Here is a 24,066-nt window from a genome sequence, read left to right on the forward strand (position 1 = left end):
AACTGTCATGTGATACAGAGGTAGTAATAAACACGATGTGCAAACATCTTTGTGGTGGCCAATTTTTATTTTGTGGCTGAGAATTAAATGAATGTATGGGGATGTATAGCATTCCAACAATGCTCTCACTTGTTTGATACAGCAGCAGACACGCCTTGTCTATATATATATATATATATATATATATATATATATATACAGTGTTGGGGGTAACGCATTACAAGTAACTTGAGTTACGTAATAATATTACTTTTCTGAAGTAACAAGTAAAGTAACGCATTACTTTTTAAATGTACACATTAATATTTGAGTTACTTTTTCAAAAAAGTAACTCAAGTTACTTTTTTAGTTTAATTAATTTGATTAAAAAATATGTACTGAATTAAACTTAACGTATGCACTCTCTGTGCCTGAGTGGAAACAGTTTGAGTCAGAAACTGAGATGGCAGGCCAGAGCTAAACATTTTTGTGATGAAATATGCAATTTCTGAATGCAGAACGTTTCAGTCATAAAAACACCTGGAAGGCCTGAAAGAGATCAAGCTTTAGCCAAGAAAAAGTAACGCAAAAGTAACTAAAAGTAACGTAAGCATTACTTTCCATGAAAAGTAACTAAGTAATGCAATTAGTTACTTTTTTAGGGGGTGTCTTAATATTGTAATGCATTACTTTTAAAAGTAACTTTCCCCAACACTGTATATATATATATATATATATATATATATATATATATATATATATATATATATATATATATAACGACACGCCTATAATCCCTCCCACTGAGAAGTGTTACTAAACTCGATGGAAAAGCTAACCAAGCCAAAGTGAGGTGAGCTGACCCGACCTGACCCAAACCAAACCGTGGGGTACTATGCAATGGAAAAGCACCAAAAATGAAAGAAAATGAAGTACAATCCTTACCTAACTCCCTTTCTCAAAAAAAAAAACAATAATAAAGAATTCCAAAATAAATGGCGTCAACCCCTACATACCTTGTCACAATATTTTACAACGTATTAAATAAAAGTTTATATATAATTATCTGACAAACAAGTCAAAATCAGAATCTGTGATCGTAGTCAATATCAGGCATAGGTCAAGTACAAACAAATCTATCAATTAAAATAATAAACTAAACAAAAACAGAACATATCAAAATAACAGGCTCAACACACTCCGAACACTAACTTACAATCTTTCTCTCTCTCATATGACAATCAGTAATAAATGACAACGAATTGAATTAATACCTAGAGGATTACACAAATAATCAATATAAAAGCACAACGCAACCAAAGTAATCACAACGGCACGAAGGCCTCAATCAGTTATCCAGCCAGTCCTTTTATCCAGTGCTTTAAGTGGGCTGGTACGCGCCAGTACCCAGTACCACCACTTCCAAATATAGCTCTTGAGCATACCACCACCTCTCTGTGCGCCGAGAACGTGCTTTTAGCGTACCGGAACGCTTATTTGCACATCTGTTTAAATCAGAGGTTTAATTTAATCCTTTGGCTGTGCTGCAGCTTTTCAGAGCGCCCTTATGCACGCTAATTCGTCCCACCGGGAGAGACTACATTACCCATACACCCTTGAGTTTTACAAGTTAAAAGCGCATGCGTCGCTTTTGCTGCTGTCAGTGTCAACTCAACGTGGTCTGGAGAGGTGTGTATTTGTGTGTGAAATGCCCAACCATAGCTGCTCAGTTAAAATGAAAATACAAATGAACACTTAATATGCCCTCCTGGTTTAGACTCTGAGTAAGAACAAGGTCAGAATCAGAGGACTCACTGGCTGACATCCCACCAAGCCAGAGTGATATCGCTGCAGGTCAGACGCAAACTTTTTCCAATAGGTACGTGACAATCTCCGTTGTCGCGGCTGTCAGTTTGGTTCCCCTCTACTCAACTTCGGATTTCCTCAGGCAATGTGCGGAGTAAAAACATTATTGAAATTGTAATATACATTTAGTTTAATTTCTAAACTACAAGTGAATGAAATTTCAATTAATTTGAACACGCACAGGAGTTTTACCACCCGCAAAATGGAAAACAATGGGACAAAATAAAGTGATGAGTTTCAAATGACCAGTATTTTGTTATTCTTGAACCCATAGACATGGTCTTGGTGTCATTTTAAAGTTTTTATTTCAAGCTCTTTCTATCTGAACAATTAGTTTTAGCATTTAACCATGTTGAAAATTTTACTTGCATACCTTTTGCACATTTTATTTATGTTCAGTAGCTATTTCTAGCTCAAGCAATCCACAAACTTATAAAAGGATTTATTATGTTTAACAAGGTTGTCTGTTGACTGCTGTATATAAAACCCCTTCAATGCAGTTGGTACCTTAGGGGGGGAGTCGAGTCAGCAAAAAATAATAGAGTACCGGCACCTCTTTTGGGCCACTTAAAGCACTGCTTTTATCCGGAACCGGTGGAGAAAAGAACCGATCAGAAGATCGGAGCCTTCATCATATTAGTTCCAGGAACCGCTTTTCTGAAAACAAATACAGTACAGGTACAGAGAGAAGACACAAGAGGGAAGCACAGAACCATAAAACAAATGACTGAAGGTCATAACAGCACTCTTTACTTTTGGTCCTGTATCTCCTAAACCAAACTTGATACACACAATTCCAGCAGAAAAGCACATAATGCACACATAGGCCTAATTCACAAAGAAAATAAAATTATTTAATCCATTTGACAATACAAGAAAATGCCCAGTTGTCTTTATGGACAAATGGTTGTCTTTATGCAATTTTTCAAATTTGTTATAAAGATTTATGTTTAGCAATTATTTTATTGTTCGTGCTTTCTCATTTTCTGCGCAGTCTGTTTTAAATATATACTGTACAGACAGCTCAGTGTGCACTATACTGTTACAAGTTTGCAACCCTTCAGGTTAATATGGGATTGCCATGGAAAACACTGTCCCTGAATCATTATGTGTAACAACTTGTCCCGTATTTTGTGAATAAAACTGTTAAAGGTATAGCTGAAGATTTTCTTTTTCCGGATGGATCATCTAGAGTGAGCTGACGCTATAGGGAACGCTATACCTAGTGCCTGTCTGTGTGTTGAAAGCACAACTAAGACCTAAGCACATGATCCCCAGGAGTAGAGTTGGGATCCAACTCAAGAGTGTACAAGAGTGAACATGAGGTTTCCTTCACGGAACCCAATGGTTAAAGGATGGATTCTATAAAAGCAGGAGACAACTATGCCTGGAATCATTGAAATTCATACTACACCCAGAAAAGAGGTCATCTGTACTGGAGAAGCACACTTTTCCTGGCATTTAGCTTCTTGTACATTTTTGCCCTTTTGGCCTTCCATGGCCGATCCTCAGCTTAATAGAGGTGCGTATGTCATTAATGACCTAACTTTGGGTCTGTAAACAGAAAACCCAACATTTTTCCATATTCTTAGGGCACAAAGAATATGTGTGTAACCCTGAACATTAAAAAAAGCCAACACTGGCCTTTTTGAGAAAGGAATCATGGTTTCTTCCATAATAATAAGGCACAACGCATTTGCGTGTGACCTTGATTATGAGAAACAAGTTGCCCCTCAGGGAACCCCATGGTTAAAGGATGGATTCTATATGAGCAGGAGATAACCGAGCCTGCAGTCGTTGAAATCTATACTACGCCCAGAAAAGAGGTCCCCTGTTGATGGGACATTTTTGTCCCTTTGGCCTTCCATAACCAATCCCCACCCTAAAAGAGATGCATTTGTCATTAATGTCATGTGGCGACAGACGGTATCTAACTCCAGACCTTTAGACAGAAACCTGACATTTTTCCATATTCTTGGGGTACAAGACATGCACACGTAACCCTAAACATTTAAAAAGGCCAACACTGGCCTTTTTGAGAAAGAAACCATGGTTTCTTCCATAATACTAAGGCACAAAGCATCTGCGTGTGACCTTTATCATAAGAAATGGGTTGCCTCTCAGGGAACGCCATGGTTAAAGAATGGATTCTGTACGATCAAGAGACAGCCGTGCATGCAATCATTAATATCCGTACTACGCTCAGAAAAGAGGTCATCTGACAAAGCACACTTTTCCTGGCGTTTAGCTGATCGGACATCTTTTCTCTTTTGGCCTTCCATAGCCAATCCTCATCTTAACAGAACTGTGTCTCGGGCCTTGAGACAGAAACTTAAAATCTTTCCATATTTTAGGATACGAAGACGTGCACGTAACCCTGAACATGCAAAAAAGGGTTGCTCCTTGGGGAAAAACCCTGTTTTTAAGCCACCACTTGGTGTGTGATTCACCTAGCTTCATCTTATTCACTTCTGTGAAAAACGGACATGACACAAGCAGGAGACATCCGTGCCTGCATCATCATCAAATTCCATATTATCCACAAAATGTGATCACCTGTGTTAGGACTAACATACTTTTCTTAGTGTTCAGTCTCAACCCTAGGTGTCTAAATCTGCAAGCACAACATCTCGATGCTGTGCTGCCATTTGTGCTGACTAGGCTAATATTAAACAATTGTCAGTATAAATAGTACGCATATGACCTGAAGACGCAATGGTGCCAGGGCAGCATTTACATATTTTGTAAATGTGAGAGGGGATAGAGCTAGGCCGAAGGGAAGGACGATATTGGTATGCCATGACCCCAAAGGCAAACCTGAGACTCTCTGAACATGAAAAATATATTGACACAAACCAGTCCTCGGATCTGATTTGTGACATAATGTGAGTAACAATGTGATAACATTATGACTAAACATACAACACACTTCGTGCGAATCCTCCCTCGTGATAAAGCGGGTATAAAGCGCCTTTCTGCTTTCTAGTTGCTTTCATTATCAGCCACACGTATTTTACATAACGTCAGCTCTCTGGCGCAGCGTGAAGTTCCTTCATAAGGGAACTGACCTGTAGCCTACGGCAGAACTAAGAAAGCACGGGTTAGAGTGACACTTTGTAGTTTTCCAACCTTCATAATATATTTTCAAGACCCTTGTGATGGTACATCGACTTAAAATAGGTTGAATGGCATGTCTACCGTACTTTTAAACTTGGGGTTTCTGGTAGTAACCCGAGCACAAAAAGAACTACAAAATTCGACTGCTTTACAGCATATGTCACTTCCTCCACTTCCTCAAATTCGGATGTGAGAGCGCAACTATTTATTTTCCTGATGTTTTTGTCATGGCCGAAGCAGCAACTAAGAAAAAGAAACCCAAGATTTTGTCGGAGGAGACCAGAAAGAGAAAACAGGAGAGTTACAGAATTAAAGGAAGGACAAGGATCAATATTGGGCCAGCGGTCGCTCGCTGGCGTGAACTAAAGGAGGAGGAGGGGTTCCTGACCGATGCTGACTTGGCCGTCATGCTTTTGGACTAGTAAGTAATGTTATATTGCTTGAATATATAAGTCCTGTCTGGGGCCCGAACACAAATTTTTTTTTACATGAATTTAGCTGGAGGCTACTTGGGGAGTGTAGAGAGTGACTTATGTCATGTGACTCTGTGGCGCTGTGTTAGTTTCACAGACCTACGACATGGGCGACCCGGGTTTTTTTCCCTTAAAGGCAATATTTTGTTAATATAAACTTTAAACAAGTGACCACCTTTACAAATGGCTTGTAAATGTGAGCTACACGATCTTCTGTCTTCTTTTCCTTTGTGACAGTGCTGCATCGCTTGTGGCTTTTAGGGGCGTTAGACATGAAAAATACATGTCTGGCGCCCCCTAGTGGCCACCATCTGTACATGTAATGTCTAAACAAATATTGGGCTAAATGACCTTCCTTAGTTTTACAAATTTGGGCCTTAACCACCTTCAAATGTGGTGCTGACCCTTGTGTACAAGTAAAAATGGAACTATACTTCAGGTTTACAGCCTATGCAAAGCATTGTTTATTTGACTCAAACGGCTACACACAAATTGCAATGGCTCTCCTGGCCTATATAGGCCTACTAAATAATTACTCTTTAACTGTGTATATGTGTAATGCAAAGCTCTATTTTTTGTTGATATCTATGTACATTTGCAAAAAAAAAAAAAACATGCTACATACTCCTGTATGCCCATATGCAGTTACTAAAATCAGGCGCCGAATGTATATGCGTAAAAACTATACTTTAGGCCTTAGCCTTAATACATTAATGGAGCTTCGTGGGGCTGAATTAAGAGTAATCTCAATAAAATCCACTTTGATTCAAACACCACTGCAAAGTTGTCATGTCAAATAGTGCACTATAAATGATATGGGGTGTATTTCAGACACAACATGTGTGATTGAATTAAAGTGTTTATGTACAGTATACAAACTTTAAAGCAAATTATGTGTCTTAAAAAGATTATGATCAAATATTTTCTTGTCTTCCTTAAGAATACTTTCTATTGTCATTTATAATATGGGCACAATGTGGAATGTGCAGGTTGATTTAGGATTCAGTGACTATTAAAACTCCAATACTGTATGTCACCGTATTTCCACCAGAGGTCACTGTAACATAGCATAATTTTATTTTCATTTGGCCATAACTACAGATCAAATTCTTCATATATCTGATTGCTTTTCTCAATGTGGTCAGATTCAGTATTTTACTTTAAGCTCCGTCCATTACAGTAGTCGAAACTTCATTACTCTTTTAGATTTTGTCGAATTCAGACGAAAAGAAAATAATGAATAAAATGATAAAAATGACGAGGAGAATTTTGAAGCCTAAGATACAAAATATACCAAACTTGCAGTATTAGTGTGTAATGTATTGATGACAAGAGACCGCATGTGGTTGAACTCAACAACGTTTACTCATGTCTGGATCTATATACAAGATGGTAACTCAATAGCGCCTCATAGCGTACACTCATAACATTACAACATGTACACATACATGACATCTCCCTTTTTTTTTTTTTTTTTTTTTTTTTAAACACCACTAGAGAGAAAGAGAAAAATAAAAAAACATTTGAGTAACACAACTTGTACTTTAAACTTAAACTTTGTTACACCTTCTTACAATGTATCACTTCCGGTATCTACTAGGCACTCTGATAGGTCTACCAAACCTTGACAGTCTCTCATGACCCACTGAGTGAGATTGACTATTTCTCACGGGTGAACTCTTGCTATTCACAGATGAAGAACAACTTGCACTTGCATTATTGTCCACAATGTTTTCCTGCTCTGAATTCTGCTCCAAAGCTGGAGAATCAACAGGTAAATCTTCCACAGCTTCTGCTGGAGTTGAAGAAAACTCTGTCTCCTTAGTTTTTAGTAAATGTCTTCTATTCCGCCTGAAGACGTGACTGTCTGGCGTTTGAACAATGTAAGATCTTGGCTGTTCAAGTTTGTCAAGAACTACTGCAGGTTGCCATTTGTTATCCTGTCTAATTCTCACACATTCACCTTTTTTCAGATCTGGCAGCTTCCTTGTCCCACGATCAAAGTACTGCTGTTGTCTGACTTGTCTTTTCCTCAGTCGATCACGCACCCGTCTGAAAACTTTGGGCATCAACAGTTTATTTGACACTGGTATCTTTTATTTCAATCTTCTTCCCATTAATAACTGTGCAGGAGAAAGACCTATTCCATTCAACGGTGTGTTTCTATACTCCAAAAGAGCAATGTACGGATCTCTGTTACTCTCTTGGGCTTTTTTCAGCAGATTTTTTATTGTTTGTACTGCTCTCTCTGCTTGACCGTTTGACTGTGGAAATCCTGGACTTGAAGTAGTATGAATGAACTCCCAGCTGGCTGCAAATGCTCGCATTTCAGCACTCACAAACTGTCTTCCATTATCAGAAAAAAGTTCATCTGGCACTCCATGTCTGGCGAACATTGATTTGAGAACAGCAATAACTTGCTTACTTGTCATGTCATTTAACTTCGCGATTTCAGGGTACTTGGAAAAGTAGTCCACACAGAGAAGGTAATCAGCATCTCGAAAATGAAATAAATCCATTCCGACCTTTGACCATGCTCTTTCTGGGACAGGATGTGACACAAGCGGTTCTCTAGGATTGTTGTTTCTGTGCTTATTACAGATGTCACACTTACTTACAACATCCTCAATTTGCTTTGCCATCCCTGGCCAAAACAAGACATCTCTGGCTCTTTCCTTACACTTAACGATACCCATGTGTGCTTCATGAATTCTTTCAAGCATGTCGTCTCGCATTGCTTTGGGAACTACTAGTTTTCCATTTTTGAACAACAGTCCATCTGCGTAACTCAGTTCCTCCCTAAACGTCCAGTACTGCTGAATGGGTTCGGGTACTTGGCTTCTTGAGTTTGGCCAACCTGACTGGACCGCTTCTCTGACTAATTTCAATTCATCATCCTTTGCGGTTGCTGACTGAAACTGTTCCTTTTTTTGCTTTGATAGAGGTAACTGGTGCACTATAAAGCTCACATCCATCTCATCCTCGTCTTTGCTGTCTGGAGTGCACTGCACTGGAAGATAAGCTCTGCTCAGCGCGTCAGCAATGTGCATCAGTTTTCCTGGTACATATCTCACCATTAGACTATACCTTTGCAGTCTCATCAGCATTTTTTGAAGTCTGGCTGGAGCTTTATGTAGTGGCTTCTTGAAAATTATCTCCAACGGCTTGTGGTCGGACTCAACCTGAACGCATCGACCATAAAGGTATTGGTGAAACTTCTCACAGCCATGCACAATTGCTAATAGCTCTTTTTCAATTTGTGCATAGTTACGCTCACAGTCTGTTAGTGCTCTCGATCCGTATGCTACTGGCTGTCCGTTCTGAAGTATAACAGCCCCTAGCCCTTCTGAGCTGGCATCCACAGACAGGGTAACTGGTTGGTTTACATCATAAAATTTCAACACTGGTGCTGTACTGACAAGCACTTTCAGACGATTAAAGCTGTCTTGTTGTTCACTCTCCCAATGCCAGTTTGTTTCACCTTCTAACAGCTCTCTGAGAGGTGCAGTCACTTCTGAAAGGTTTGGGATGAACTTTGCTAAGTACTGCAACATGCCTAAGAACCTCTGTAGGGCTGACTTATCCTGTGGTTCTGGCATCTCCAGAATAGCTCTCACCTTTTCTTTGTCAGGTTTCAGACCATCTTTGCTCAGCACATGACCAATGTAGCTGATTTCGTTGAGACCAATTTTGCATTTGTCCTTATTCAATTTCAGGTTTATGCTTCTCAGTTTCTCTAACAGCGCTCTCAGTCTGCTGTCATGTGAGTCTTTGTCCTCTCCCCACACAAGAATGTCATCCATCACATTAACAACTCCTTCCATTCCTTCCAGATGCTGTGACAAGCACCTTTGGAACACCTCTGGAGCTGAAGATATTCCAAAGGGAAGCCTTGTAAAACTGTACCTTCCTAAGGGTGTATTAAATGTGCATAGTTTAGAACTGTCATCATCCAGCCGGATCTGCCAAAATCCTTGATTTGCATCTACTACAGAAAATACCTTGGCTCTGGGCATTTCTGCAACGACTTCCTCAAGCGTCTTAAGAGGATAGTGTTCTCTCCGTATTGCTCTATTTAGATCCTGAGGGTCTATGCAGATTCTAATCTTGTTGGGCTTTACTATTGTCACCATACTATTTACCCATTCAGTGGGCTCAGTCTGTTTTTTGATGACACCCATCTCTTCCATACGCTTCAGTTCTCTTTCAATGTCTTTTTTTAAAGCCACAGGAACTTTTCTGGGAGCATGAATCACTGGCATGACCTCAGGCTTTGTCTGAATGTGGTGGACTCCCGGAACACAACCCAGTCCTGTAAACAAATCTTCAAATTCACTCATTATATCATTTGAAGTGTCTACATTTGTTTCATAGATCCTTTTTATTAATCCCAATGTATTACAGGATTCTCTTCCCAGAATAGCACAGGCATTTTGCTCTATCACCTGAAATTGAAGTGTATACAGCTTGCTTTTGTACTGGCATTCAATGCATTGCTGACCCAATGGCGACATCTTGTGGCCTGAATATGTCACTAATTTACAACGTGATTTTTTCATGCCATTTCTGTCAATATTCAATGCATCCAGTTCTTGCACTGAAATTACATTACAGTCTGCACCTGTATCTAACTTAACAATCAGTTTCTGGTTGTTTACCTTAAGGGTTTCAGTCCACTGTTTCACTCCAGTTTGCAGTTCTTTCTTTTTCACCTTATCCTTTTCATTGATTTGGTACAGTTCAGTCTCCATCAATTCAATTGTTCCTAGAAACATTTCATCATCTTGATCGATTCCGTGAATTCTTCGTTGTTTCTCTGTTTGTGTGCGACTCATGCACTTCTTTGCATAATGATTCTTTTTGTGACAGGCTTTGCATATCTGTCCGTATGCAGGACATTTCTTTGGTTCGTGCTTGTAGCCACATCTTGTGCATTCTGCTAGTGATTTCTTTGGCTGAACATACTCTTTTTCCCTTTTTCCAATCTTTTGCTTGTGAATTTTTTGCACGGGAATTTCTGTTTCCTCTTGCAGTGATTTTAACTGGTTTTGACTCACCTCACTGGCACGGCAAATATCCACTGCCCTTCGTAGGGTTAAATCAGGTTCCCGCAACAGCCTGCCTCTGATCTGGTCATTTGTAATGCCACAAACGATTCGGTCCCTTATCAGTGACTCGGTAAGTTCTCCGAATTCACAGTCCTTCGCTTTGTTCTTTAAATCTGTTACATAAGCATCAATCGACTCTGCTTGGCCTTGTGCTCTAATAAAGAACAAATGTCTTATGTATGTCAGGTTCTTTCGTGGTTCGCAGTATTTGGCAAACAACTCTTTTAATGTCTCGAAGTCGTCAACATCGTCATCAAATGTAAACGTGTTGAATACCTTGATTGCATCGTCTCCTGCAACGTGCAGAAAAGTGGCACACTTTATTTTTTCCGACTTCTCTGAGATTCCACTCGCGATAAGATAAAGTTCAAATCGCTGGATCCAACCTCTCCAGTTCTCGGCTAGGTTTCCTTCCAAGCACAGAGCTCCCGGGGGCTTTAGCTGATCCATTATTTATCATTGACTTTCTGACACCATGTAATGTATTGATGACAAGAGACCGCATGTGGTTGAACTCAACAACGTTTACTCATGTCTGGATCTATATACAAGATGGTAACTCAATAGCGCCTCATAGCGTACACTCATAACATTACAACATGTACACATACATGACATAGTGAAAAGTTATAAACAACAAAAATGATGTACAAGATTAGCCTGGTTAGCCAGACCTACATCAAGATGTAAGGTCTGGCAACTCTTCACACAAACGGCTCAATGCAAGGGGCGGGATATAAGGTTGTCCCTCAAAATGCCTCTGCACGCAATAGGATAGCGCTATGACCAATCAGAGCAACGAAGAAGGTGACGTATGAGTCCCCTGCGTTTCCCCACCAGTGGAGCTAATTGGTATATCAAACTTTTACCGTAACCAGTCGGCAAAACTCCAAACAAATCTTTCTTGCTTAAAAAGGACTTCAGTAGGGTTATTTGCTCTTCTCTCAAAGAAAAACATAAGTCTAAGTCCTCCAGAGTCGCGGCCAAAGCCGCTTCAAACGAAAGCTGTTCGCCAGCAGCAGCAGCCATTCTTTGTTTTCAAGTAGGAACCGTCGCAGGCAGCTCTGTCGTCATCATGTTAAGCCCGCCCCACAGACGCTACACACGATGTGATTGGCCTGACCAAATTTTGGTTTTTGGAGCTGTTAAGTGTATAGAGACAGAGCGCAGCGCGTCACAACCTGAAAACCACGCCCACCGGGGGGGAAAGCAATCCAACAGTCTCCATTGACTTTGTATTGCAAAAGGCCGCCTCCTTGTCATTTCTGGCTTATAACAAAAAACTGAATAATGCCTAAAAGCTGCTTTGGGACAATATGTACAGCTAACAAGCCAAAGAACACAGAAATAAGTTTTTATAAGCTGTCGAGCCGTAAAACCCAGTCTTTAAGGAGAATAAAGTGGATCGCCGATTACGTTTCCCCCTATTGGACGCAGTTTTACTAATAGGAGTACTATAAAAAGTTGCCTGTTTCCATTTCTGTGTCTAAACGCTCGTTTTTTGAAGTCGACAGCTTATAAAAAATTATTTATTTATTTTTTTGGCATGTTAGATGTACACCTTGTCACACAGCAGCTTTTAGGTATTATTCTGTTTTTAAGTTTATTCTGTAAATAAGTTTTTATAAGCTGTCGACCCCAAAAAACGAGCGTTTAAAGACACAAAAATGGATACAGGCAACTTTTTATAGTACTTCTATTAGTAGAACTGCGTCCAATAGGGGGAAACGTAGTCGGCGATCCACTTTATTCTCCTTAAAGGCTGTGTTTTACGGCTCGACAGCTTATAAAAACTTATTTTTGGGTTCTTTGGCTTGTTAGCTGTACATATTGTCACACAGCAGCTTTTAGGCATTATTCAGTTTTTTGTTATAAGCCAGAAATGACAAGGAGGCTGCTTCTCGCAATACAACCTCAATGGAGACGGTTGGATTGATTTCCCCCCCGGTGGGCGTGGTTTTCAAATTTGCATAACGGCGCTCTGTCTCTATTGTGAGTGAGTGCCTAGACTAAACCCTGGCAGCAAATATATTTTGCGGCCGCTAGGGTGCGTCTAGATTTTTAGGCTAGTACAAGATCCTTCTGTTGGAGATTTGTTTGTTTGGTTAAATCAATGTAACTGAATATTACTGTTATTTAAAGTTTTTTTAAAAAGTGAAATTTGTTTAATATAGATTCAGATTTAAACTGTTTGGCGAGATCCCAAAAAGTTTTATAGTGTACTGCAGCTAATTTTCTTAGATCCTATAAATCTTAATTGTTACAGAAATTCAATTCTGAAAAAAATCATTGAAATCTAACATTGTTGTTCACCAGTCTTGTTGCAATCTGTACTGTCTTAAAATTAAATTAAGAGTGCCAAGAATTTAAAGAGCTGATACATCATCTGTGAATAATGATCTAGGATTATTGCAGATTTGACACTATTTTGGTGCATAAGGAAGACATAACTGAGGGTGGATTTTTCACAGCTATGCTTTAAATGGTGGGGCAATAATAATCGCAATGGACATAAACATAATTATTGATGAAAACAAAGAGGTAAGATGATTGTAAGATTAAACTAAGTGACTAACAAAACTTAAAAAGGCTTTAAACAATTACAGATTACTGGTAACCACCAGAGGAAATGGTCTGTTTACAAAGCGCTGTAGAATAGACCCCTTCAAGGTTTGTAAACGCAGATGTTTTTTTTTTTTTTTTTTGTTTTTTTTAGATTCTGCATGAATCGCGAAAACTTAAAGGAAGACCTGGTGCGATTTCACCACCCACAATTTAAGTAGGCATTTTAGACGATACCGAATAATACGCAACTCAATCTGCTGTAATGGCTTTTCTGACCCCGACATGCGCAGTGGGAACCGTGAAGGGGTCTATAGAGCAGACAATAACAGATGTTTTTTGTCCTTTTTGTTTTGTTTTTCTGCTTTAAAAGTATGACAAAGATATTTTGTGTTATTTATTTTATCAAAAATTATTTTCACATACTTCATTTTCTACTGATAAGCTTATATTCACTTCATAGAAGCCCTTGCTGTTTTATTTCTCATCTTCTGGTGGAGCATGTGGCTGTGCTGTAAAAAGGAAGGGTGGTGGATAAATACAAACAGACATTTGTTTACAAAGGAACAATGAATTGATTTATGTATACTAAAATGTTTTTTAGTCTTTCTGTTTTTTTTAGAATTGTAAGAAATCAGAGGATGGGTCCATGGTGGTCATAAAGGGATAGACTTGGACATGGTCAGAAACAATGCTCAGGTAGGCTGTGGCATTTAAACGATGCCCAATTGGCACTAAGGGACCTAAAGTGTGCCAAGAAAACATCCTCCACAACATTACTACCACCACCAGCTTGTGGTAACAAGGCATGATGAATCCATGTTCTCATGTTCCATGTTCAATTCTGACACTACCATCTAAATGTCTCAACAGAAATCGAGACTCATCAGACCAGGCAACATTTTTCCAGTCTTTAACTGTCCAACTTTGGTAAGCTCGTGCAAATTTGGTGAGCTCATCCACCCTTAAGGTTGTGCGTGATGTGGCTTCACAAATGCTTTGCTGCATACCTCGGTATAACGAGTGGATATTTCAGTCAAAGTTGATCTTCTATCAGCTTGAATTAGTTGGCCCATTCTCCTCTGACCTCTAGCATCAACAAGGGATTTTCACCCACATGACTGCCGCATACTGGATGGTTTTCCCTTTTCACACCATTCTTTGTAAACCCTAGAAATGGTTGCGCGTGAAAATCGCAGTAACTGAGGTGAAATACTCAGACCGGCCCTTCTGGCACCAACAACCATGCCACGCTCTAAATTGCTTAAATCTTTCTGACATTCAGTTTGAAGATTATATTGACCAGGACCAAACCCCAAAATACATTGAAGCAACTGCCATGTGATTGGTTGATTAAATAATTGCATTAATGAGAAATTGAACATGGGTTCCTAATAATCCTTTAGGTGAGTGTATGTTTTTATAATAAGTTAATATATTATTATACTTATTCTACTTGCATAATAAATTAAAATATTGCTGCCTTAGTATTATAAGGTGCATTCTGAGTAGTTGTGAGATATTGAGCTTCAACGTATTTGCATTCGACTTTGTAGAACCTGTTTGTTTTCTAAATAAAAAGTCCTACACTTGAAAAAAAAACATCACATAATGTAGGTTGTCACAGAATAAGAATATGTGAATAACTCAATGTTGACCAAAAATGTCAGATAGAACCTTATAATTCCAAGACGGTGATATTATAATATATCATTTTCTCAATATATGACAGAAGATCTTCTAAAAGAAATCAAGTTCAACCAATAATGTTAACGTTTAGTGCTAGCAAAGACATTGTGTTTGTCTCATGTACCTTACAGCCTCCCTGTATAATACAAAATAGTAGGAAACAGCACAATTCCTGATGACAAAGAAAACATAAACAACCTTTACCGCATTGACATTACGTCTAAAAGGACCCACCGGAAGGGTGTCTTGGGTCATTTCCTGCCATTGAAATACAGGCACTGACCCACTCAACACAAACACAGGATGTGACCCATCGTTGTATTTATCGGTAGCAGGCAGGCAATAGAGACAATGGCAAGGGAAAACCTTGTTGTATGTCTGTTTCTATAAAAATAGAGAAAAGAATATAACCTTCCATAATAAAAATATTCAGATATGATTACTTTATAATTTTAGAGTTTATATAGATTTTAGTTCGGTTTGCAATTAGTTTTTATTACCTGTCATAGTTCTAAGCATATGAGATAAATAATAAATTTACCAAAAAAATAAACTAACAGGATTCACTTTAGGATTGACAATGATTTGTCTATGTCATGCATCAGTAGATTATAATAAACATAAAAAGCATCTAAACCTGCTTCAAAATAATCTCTCATAATTCCACACATACTGGTTAAAACCCAGCTAAAGTTATTTTTATGTGATTTACTGTTTTCTATAAAAATCATCATAATGTTAAGAACATTCTGTAAAAATATAACTTTAATATACTTAATATTGAATGAGCAAGGCCATGAAAACTATGATTGAAATCAAACATTGATACTCCTAATCTCATAATTAGATTATGCGACTTTATCTTGGGTTTTACAGACACAGTCACAGTCACATACAGTACTACCAGGCACGGATTAACGCACGGGCCTACTGGGCACTTGCCCAGGGCACTGGCCAGCAGGGGGCCCTGTCAAATTTACTGTGTCTCTTCTTTTCAAATACATATTTTTGTTTTTATTTAGTAAAATTGTGTTAAATATTGAGGAATAATGTGAATTTCTTTGCAGTTGCAAAGTATTAACTAGTAAATAAATCAAATAATAATTTTAATGTATTGCTGCGCTGTTGAGAGGGACATCTAGAGGCGAGTGAAAAGCATTGCGTAATATAAAAGTCACGCGTAGAAGACGGTTACTCAAAAACCAAAACAAAAATGAGTTTAAAACCACAACCAAGTGGATCAGTGATAAGAAAGCACAAAAAGAACAGCTTTTCATCACCCTGTCAGTCAGCAACGGTGAAGTAGAACGTTCATTTTCTCTAATGGCAAGAGTAAAAAACGAACTAAGAAGCAAAATGTGTCAAGGACGTCTAAATTCACTGTCTTTAACGGCCATTGAATGGGATCTTGTGAGGGAACTGGATTTTGATGATGTTGTGGAAGCTAAGGTAAATTTAAACCAACTTTTTATTCTAAGATTTAAGGGGCTGGACATACAAAGCTTTTACACTCGCGGCCAGCGCATGTTTTCAATTGATTCCAATGGAAACTCGGCGTTTTTCAAATAAGAATTTTCTCCTGTGATATGATTTGGAGAGGTGTACCTGCCCGGTTAAAAAAAACCCTGAGGTAAGGGATTTATTTAAGAGCGTTGCAACAAAGGTCTTAACTGTCACCCTTACCTAAGTGTTTATACTAAGTATTTTACGGCAGTCTCTGCCAAAACACGGCAGCGGAGGAGCGGTTGCTATAATTACAAAATCTCACAGCCTAAACAAATCAACGCACGCAGCTCAACAGACGGCGGATTTGTGTACAATGAAACATCGCAAATAACAGACTGTAAAGTGCCGCATGTTTAAAACCTGAAAGTAATTCAAACTGGAAACTGTTTAGACTGACGGACGATCAAACAGCTATTCTCCTAATAAATACGCATCACTTTTCTCTAAGGGATTATTTCAAATGTTAGAAATGCGCGTTGGTACTTCATTTTGTTAAATAACCATAAAATCAGCCATCGCGTGTCACGTTAAGGGACCTGTTTTAGTCCCTTAAGTTTTAAGGGAAAAATGGGACTTAAGGACTTTGTAGCAACGCATAGCAGAACTTAAGGTAATACTTTAGCATTTAAGGGTAAATACTTATTGACAGCCTTAAGGTTCACTTAAGGTTTTTTCTTGCAACCCATTTTTATTAAGAACACCCTTAACCTTATATTTAAGGGATTTCTTATCTTAAGGACTTTCATGCAACCAGGCTTTTTGATTGAGTATGTTGTACAGTATGTTGTCAGATACTGGTGAGATATAAATAAACCAATTTGTGGTGTGAAAGTACAGAATATTGTGTGCATTCTCTCCCCGCGAATTAGTGCCATTGTTAATCCTGTAAAATGGGGCATACAGACAGAGGCGAACCAACACTTGAGCCCTGTGCATACAGGTGCAACGCTGTTGCCCAAAAAATTGCTAAAGGGGGGCCTTTGAGACATCCGTGCCCAGGGCACATCATCGCCATAATCCGTCCCTGAGTACTACATAGTGATTTTCTCATTGTTAATTGCTAATCTCACAATGAACAATATTTCCGTTCCTATATAAAGGTAAAATTGGCTATTTATGACACCACTGTGGAACTTTGATATCTAAAAAGAAAGGGAAATGTATTTAATTTATTATTGTTTTATTACTTAAATTAGAATCTGGGTCTGACCTATAAGACCTAAAATTGGTATAGTGACACATTAGGCGCCATGATGCATGCATCTGGAAAACTAGTCTAAACAATAGAAGCAAGGGCAATTGTTTTTACTGACAGGAACTCTCTCTGGGAAGAGACATATTGTAGGTTATGCACTAAACAGGATACATTAGTTTGAGCAAGTCAGCAAGTGAACAGATTCACAGTCTTGTATTGGCACTCAAGAGGCCTCTACGAACCATTTCTGTTTTATTCACTGAAATGAACTGAATATTGTGGAATCTGTTATTTTCATACTGATGATAGCGACGGGATGATGTTTGCACTTATTTTGATGTTGTCCATTTTTGAAGCTGACGGAACCAATCGAGTGACCACAACGTGCACAGCTGAGGCTTGCCTTACGTTGCATTTAGAGGAGGAACATTTTGAAAAGGCACATCGAAACTGTACCAACAAAGGCGGCAATTTGGTCACGATGAGAGATCACAACGAATTAGTTAATGTCAAATCAGCCCTTTTAGCAACAGGAGAACCATCCGTCCTAAACTCTAAAATTTGGATAGGACTTGCATTGGATAAAGGACAATGTACTAAGTTCAACGAGGAGTTGCATGGCTTCAGATGGACGTCCGAGCCAGCAGATTCCAAAAAATCCAGATGGAAAAAGAAACCTTTACGCACGTGCACGGAGAAAAGGTGCGTGTCCGTTTCGTTAGTGGATGATCTGAAATGGTCGGACGGCTCGTGTAAGGATGGCGCCTTTTATATGTGCAAATTTCTTTTCAAAGGCACGTGCAAACCCATAATGTTGGACGACCTTGGTGATGTCAGTTACGAACTTCCATTTTTATCCAAACCATTTACTCAGAGTGATGGGTTGGCAATGTTACCGCATGGAACATTTGCTGAAATAAGGTGCCGTGTGTCAGAGGATATTTCTCCAATTTTTTCAGTGTGTAATAACAATATGGGTTCCTTTGGCTGGACAAATTCAGACCGATTTTGCGCGCGAGATAGAAGTTGCGAACACAAAAACGGAGGTTGCGATCACATTTGTTCAGAAACTTCTGGGTCAGGTATCAGTTGTGCATGTCGTGAAGGTTATTACCTGAGGGATGATAAAGTTGGTTGTGCTATCAGAGACAACTGCGAAAATTCACCGTGTGAATCAACGTGCGTATCGACACCAACTGGTTTTTCATGCGCGTGTCCGGGTGGATTTCAGTTGGACGATGACAACATCAGCTGCGTTGATATCGACGAATGCCGTCAACGTATCTGTGGTGAACACGGGTGTCACAACAGTCCGGGAAGCTATTTTTGTGAGTGTAAACCTGGTTTCAAACTTTCTGAAGGAAAATGTGAAGATGTGGACGAATGCACAGAATCAAGATGTGAACAGGGCTGTCTCAATTCACAAGGTTCGTTTTCTTGTTACTGTTACGCAGGTTTCAGCTCTTCATCAGACAAGGGTGGGGCATGTAAAGATATTGATGAATGTCTTAATAAGCCGTGTGAAGACACTTGCCTCAACACATTAGGTAGTTATAAGTGCTCTTGCGCCCAAAACTTTACTTTAGCTAAAAATGGCATTAGCTGCATTCCGAATCCTACAGAGAGACCACAAAACACCCCTACATCTCAAGAAAATTACAAAGAAACAATCACAAACTTGAGTCAGTTACCTAACGGGTATGGACCTACAGCAGGCAGTCCTCTTTCACCTAACAAAAATAGTAAAACAGACTCAGTCAAACGCACAGAAAGTTTCCTCGCCAGTTCGTGGTTTTTGCTGTGTGTGGTGGGATCAGCTGTTGCATTGTTTATGCTTGTTGGCATCACGTCCGTCCTTCTCATTTACCGATGGAAACGTTCAAGAAAGACCACCAAGAAAAATGCCACTGCTGATAACTATTGCTGGGTTTCATCTGGACTAGGCAATGTAGAAAAAAACCAAAACTGATTTCTTTTTTTTCTTTTTTTTTTTTGCTTTGTGGAAATTACATTTGAATGTAAATGTTTTTAGCTTACATGTAAATATAACACATTTTGTCAGCATTATAAAACGTGGATGATTTTATTGTTTTAGTTAATTACTTATTTTTTAAAAGTCATGTGGTCCTCAAAACTAAAATCCCAATGTTATCACGTTTTGTAATATTTGTCAAATTAACAAAAAAAAAAAAAAAACAGTACAACGCTCTGATACATTATGAAAAAAGGATAAATAAGGTAGGGTTGAATGGAAAGGTTGTAAATATTTGGTAAGTCTGTGTCATGTGTTTTATATTAATTAAAATTTCTAATGACCAAATTGATTTTATATTTTGTATACCTTTTAAAGATGTCAATGTTATAATTGGGTTTTACATACTTTTATGTAGAAAACAGTAAATCACAGAAACTTACTTTAACTGTGTTTTCCACTATATTTCCACTATTTCCACAAGTTAATACTGCACTATTATTTAGGCATTATTTAGTGTTGGAATGGATGAAAGGGACAACGCAGGTTGTGTTGGAAACAGTGACGGGACTGGGGGTTACAAAGTAATTCCGTTGCTGATTCCACGACTTTTGGCGGTAGTGAACATGTAGCGAAGTTTTTTTTTTAGGCAGTTACAATTGCTGAAATTTAGATGAGTTGGTTACTCGTGTTACTCTATTTTGTGATATTAAACACATTCAATGCGTTGTCCCTGAACTAACACATCTTCTCTGTTATTATTCATTGTGCCGCCCACCACGGTCCTGCGACATTAGATCAGAAATGTCTCGTCTGCAAGTGTTCATTTATCACAAAATAGAGTAACACGAATGGCCAGCTCATTTGAATTTCAGTAATTGTAACTGCGTTACTTGATTGAAAAGAAGTACTTCGTTGCATGTTTATTACCGCTGAAGGTGGTGGAATTACAGTGACGGAATTGCTTTGTGGCCATTACTCCCTTCACTGTTTTGGACACAGCTTGCGTTGTCCCTTTCATTTATCTTAACATGAAATAACGCCTTAAATGGCATGACACACACAATGTGTAAAAATGTCAATGTGTCATTTTTGCAGTGTGCATGTATGGATAATCTACACTGTAAAAAATCCGTAGAAATTACAGTGTTATTGGCAGCTGGTTACCGGTAACTTATCGATTTAAATTTATGTTATTTACTGGCAACATTTTGTTCAAAGTTAAATGAACATTAAACATTAACAAGTCTTGTCTTTACAGAGTGGCATCTGGCAATTGCAGCTCTTACCGTGGATTGGGATTTATGTTATTTACTGGCAAGAGTTTGTTCAAAGTTAAATAAATATTAACAAGTCTTTGTCTTTGCAGAGTGGAGCTATACAGTGGCAGCACAGAGCGAAGCATTCTGGGAAACAAAATCTGAAGCAAAAACAGAAAAAGGTTGATGATGATTTCTGGTTTCCAGAATGCTTTGCATGAGGCTGTTATTGTGTAGTTTTGTTCTGTGGGGATAGAGACTATTTATTTAACTTTGAATGAACTCTTGCCAGTAAATAACATACATTTTAAAGGTGGGAGCTGCAATTGCCAGATGCCACTGTAATTTCTACGGATTTTTTTACAGTGTAATTAATATTGAATTGTTCTTCTAAAGTCATGTAGACGGTAGACCCTTTGATTTTTACAACTAAATATACAAGTGATTGTGTAAATACAGCCTGCTTCTATAAAATATAATGCCCATTCAATGTCAAAAATGTTTTTGTAAAGTGTATTTCTGATCTTTATGTCATTAATAAATTATTGAAAATAATTATTTCAGTTGTGACTGGAAAATAGCAAATTCTCATTCCCATAAAAGCGTTAAACGCTTTTAAAATGTTTAAACATTTTAGCAAATGTGCAGATAAAATTATCGTTTGAATGAATCTCAAAGTTGAGTTGACGTTGTTTTATGCGTCTGAGTTCATACAACATTGTACTTTTAATACTCCCATCCTGAACTTGTCAGAGTCGGAAATGCACTTTGGCTGTGCATTACATTTATCAGTTCACAGTCACTGTGGAATCTTTCTCAGCGCTCAGGCGGGGTTTCCTTCCTATGTTTACCTTAATCCCCAGCATGCGCTTTCTAGGGTACAGACACGCAAAGCCTTGGACACCATCTATCATTAGAGCTGCTGCTGAAGCTGTTCCCTTAGAATGAAAATAGAATGGATTTTTATAGTCCAGCAATTTTGTTTATCATGGTAATTTCGCCTTGTATTGGAACGGTAGATCGCTGTGCATGCTCCAAAAATCTTAAGATTTGTTCACGTATCCACCAAATGCCAGTGGACTTTCCAAGGGCTCGTGAGATGTGCCGAGAACAAGGCGGCCAGTTAATGACTGTCCGATCGAAGGAATCAGATGAGATTGTCGGCTTCCTTCTAGAAAATATGATCGGACACTTTTGGATAGGATTGCATCTCCCAGAGGGAACGTGTTCAAGTAATACAAGTTTATTGCGCGGATACGAATGGACCAGCGGTGCGCAAAGCACGGAATTTACCAACTGGGCGAGCGAAAGCATGGCCTGTTCTCCACTTTGCGTGTCCGTGTCCAGCGACAGAACATGGGTGGGGAGATCGTGCAGGGAAAAATTGGATGGATTTTTGTGTGAGAGCAATCGAAAAAATCAATGCACAGGAAGTGGGTTATCGAATCTGGTTATCCTGGACAATGTGCACTGTCGGCTTTCGCCCTGTGAACATGATTGTAATCCTGTGTCTGTTGGATATACGTGTTCATGTAGAAAGGGATTCCGTATTAACGAGAAAGATCCACGCCGCTGTGACTTTCATTGCGCATCAACAGTTTGTGAGGCTTTATGTTTAAGAGATGGAACGTCATGCTGGTGCCCGGCTGGTTTTGTTAGAAGCGAACAAAACTGTGAGGATATAGACGAATGCGAATCGAATCATGGCTGTGCACATTTATGCCAAAACACGATAGGGAGTTATAAATGTGCCTGCCTTAATCCATTCATCCTTGTTAACGGAACTGAATGCACTCTCACCCCTAGTGCATTTGAGGGTTTTCAACCCACTTCTACACCGGACCTTGTACGCACTACACCGTTTTCCAATTATTTAGCCCAGGGGTCAATGTCGACTCCAGGAGAGTTCGCTGGTCTGTTAATATTCATAGTAGTTGCCGTTTTTGCTGTATTAGTGCTTGTGCGCTATTTGCGCAGTCGTAAAAATCCTGTGCAAGAATGCAGTGTTGGTCCACCAGGTTATGCCGAGTTTCAAGAAAGTGTATCAAAGTAAAATATGGCAACGTTGCTGTTTTAGCCTATGGTTTATGGTACCACAACCATACATGCAGCAACCCCCCCCATAATCAGAAACAGACTAATTGTCCCCACGATATTTTGTGTTTTTGGGGTCCACCCCAATGTTCAAAGTATGCTTACGGTCTTGTACTCCTTAATTTTATAAATATTTGGAAGAACTGTTAAGTCTGTATGTAGCCTATGAAAGATGCTGTAAAAGATTATGAGATTATGCATTGTTAATTACTATAAATATACCCACGTTACACCGTCCGTATTTTGAGTTTATATAATATATTTTCCGGGTACTGGCAATCAGACAAGATGATGTATTTTATGAATGGGTGTCAATAGAGAAGATTAAAGGCGGAGTCCATGATGTTTGAAAGTCAATGTTGATATTTGAAATCACCTAAACAAACACGCCCCTACCCCAATAGAATCTGGACCTTCTGTTGATAGACCCGCCCCACACATACGCAAACCGGCATTTGATTTGATTTGATTGGCTATAAGTGTGTTTTGGTAGTCGGCCCGTCTCCTTTTCCAACGCGTTTTTCAAACATCGTGGACTCCGCCTTTAAATTGTATTGGCATATATAAAAATAATAAAAGTCTATTTGCAACTTTTTTGGTGTGTGATTTTACAACACATTTACAAGCCATTTTATTGTTATTACCACAAACAAAATCACTTCATCCGCTCACTGGCTATAACACCCTGATCAATCACCCCTGAGTCAATAATAGAAGCAGGTGCCAGCCCAATGTCACGATATTTCGTGGTATAGTCACGAATAATTTTTTCCTGTACAGGAATTCTTTGTCAATGAGCACAGGTGTCTTTTTCGTGTCATTTTATGTATTGGTTTCTCAATTTTTCTGTTTTTACCATTGGGGTTGGGAACGACTCTCTGTTACATTTCAAACATCCTAACCCAAATCTAACCCCAAGCGACATGGTTAAAAGACAATCTAATAGCCTACATTAAATGACACAAAAAAGAAAGTAGTGCTGGGGGACACGAAAAAGACATTTGTGCTGACTGACATAAAAGAAAGGGGAAAATCGTGTCCAAGAACACGAATATAGATATAAATATAAACAAAATGCCGTGTGATAGTATACTGACATAAAGTGGTTCCCCACGGTAACAAGCTATTATTTTTTTTCAGACAGCTATCGTCCAAATTAGACACCAACGCCTTAAAGCAACACTATTTTTACCTTTTAATAATGTCTCTAAAATTATTTCAGTGATAGAACAACTTTTAACTGGAC

The 24,066-nt window shown here is 38.8% G+C and overlaps 1 protein-coding gene across 1 annotated transcript; it reads left to right on the forward strand.

Moving 5' to 3' along the window:
* The first annotated feature begins 17,609 nt into the window (after positions 1-17,609).
* On the forward strand, positions 17,610-23,050 carry LOC129417169 (uncharacterized). Its single transcript, XM_055171666.2, has one exon. It carries the CDS (start codon positions 17,812-17,814, stop codon positions 19,462-19,464), a length of 1,653 nt encoding a protein of 550 aa, XP_055027641.2. The 5' UTR covers positions 17,610-17,811; the 3' UTR covers positions 19,465-23,050.
* The last annotated feature ends 1,016 nt before the right edge of the window (positions 23,051-24,066 follow it).

Source organism: Misgurnus anguillicaudatus, chromosome 7 (genome assembly GCF_027580225.2).
Source record: "Misgurnus anguillicaudatus chromosome 7, ASM2758022v2, whole genome shotgun sequence".
NCBI classification, from domain to species: domain Eukaryota; kingdom Metazoa; phylum Chordata; class Actinopteri; order Cypriniformes; family Cobitidae; genus Misgurnus; species Misgurnus anguillicaudatus.

What these genes read in the sequence shown, in the direction of transcription:
- LOC129417169 (XM_055171666.2), top strand. Translation starts at nt 17,812, where the DNA reads ATGATGTTTGCACTTATTTTGATGTTGTCCATTTTTGAAGCTGACGGA.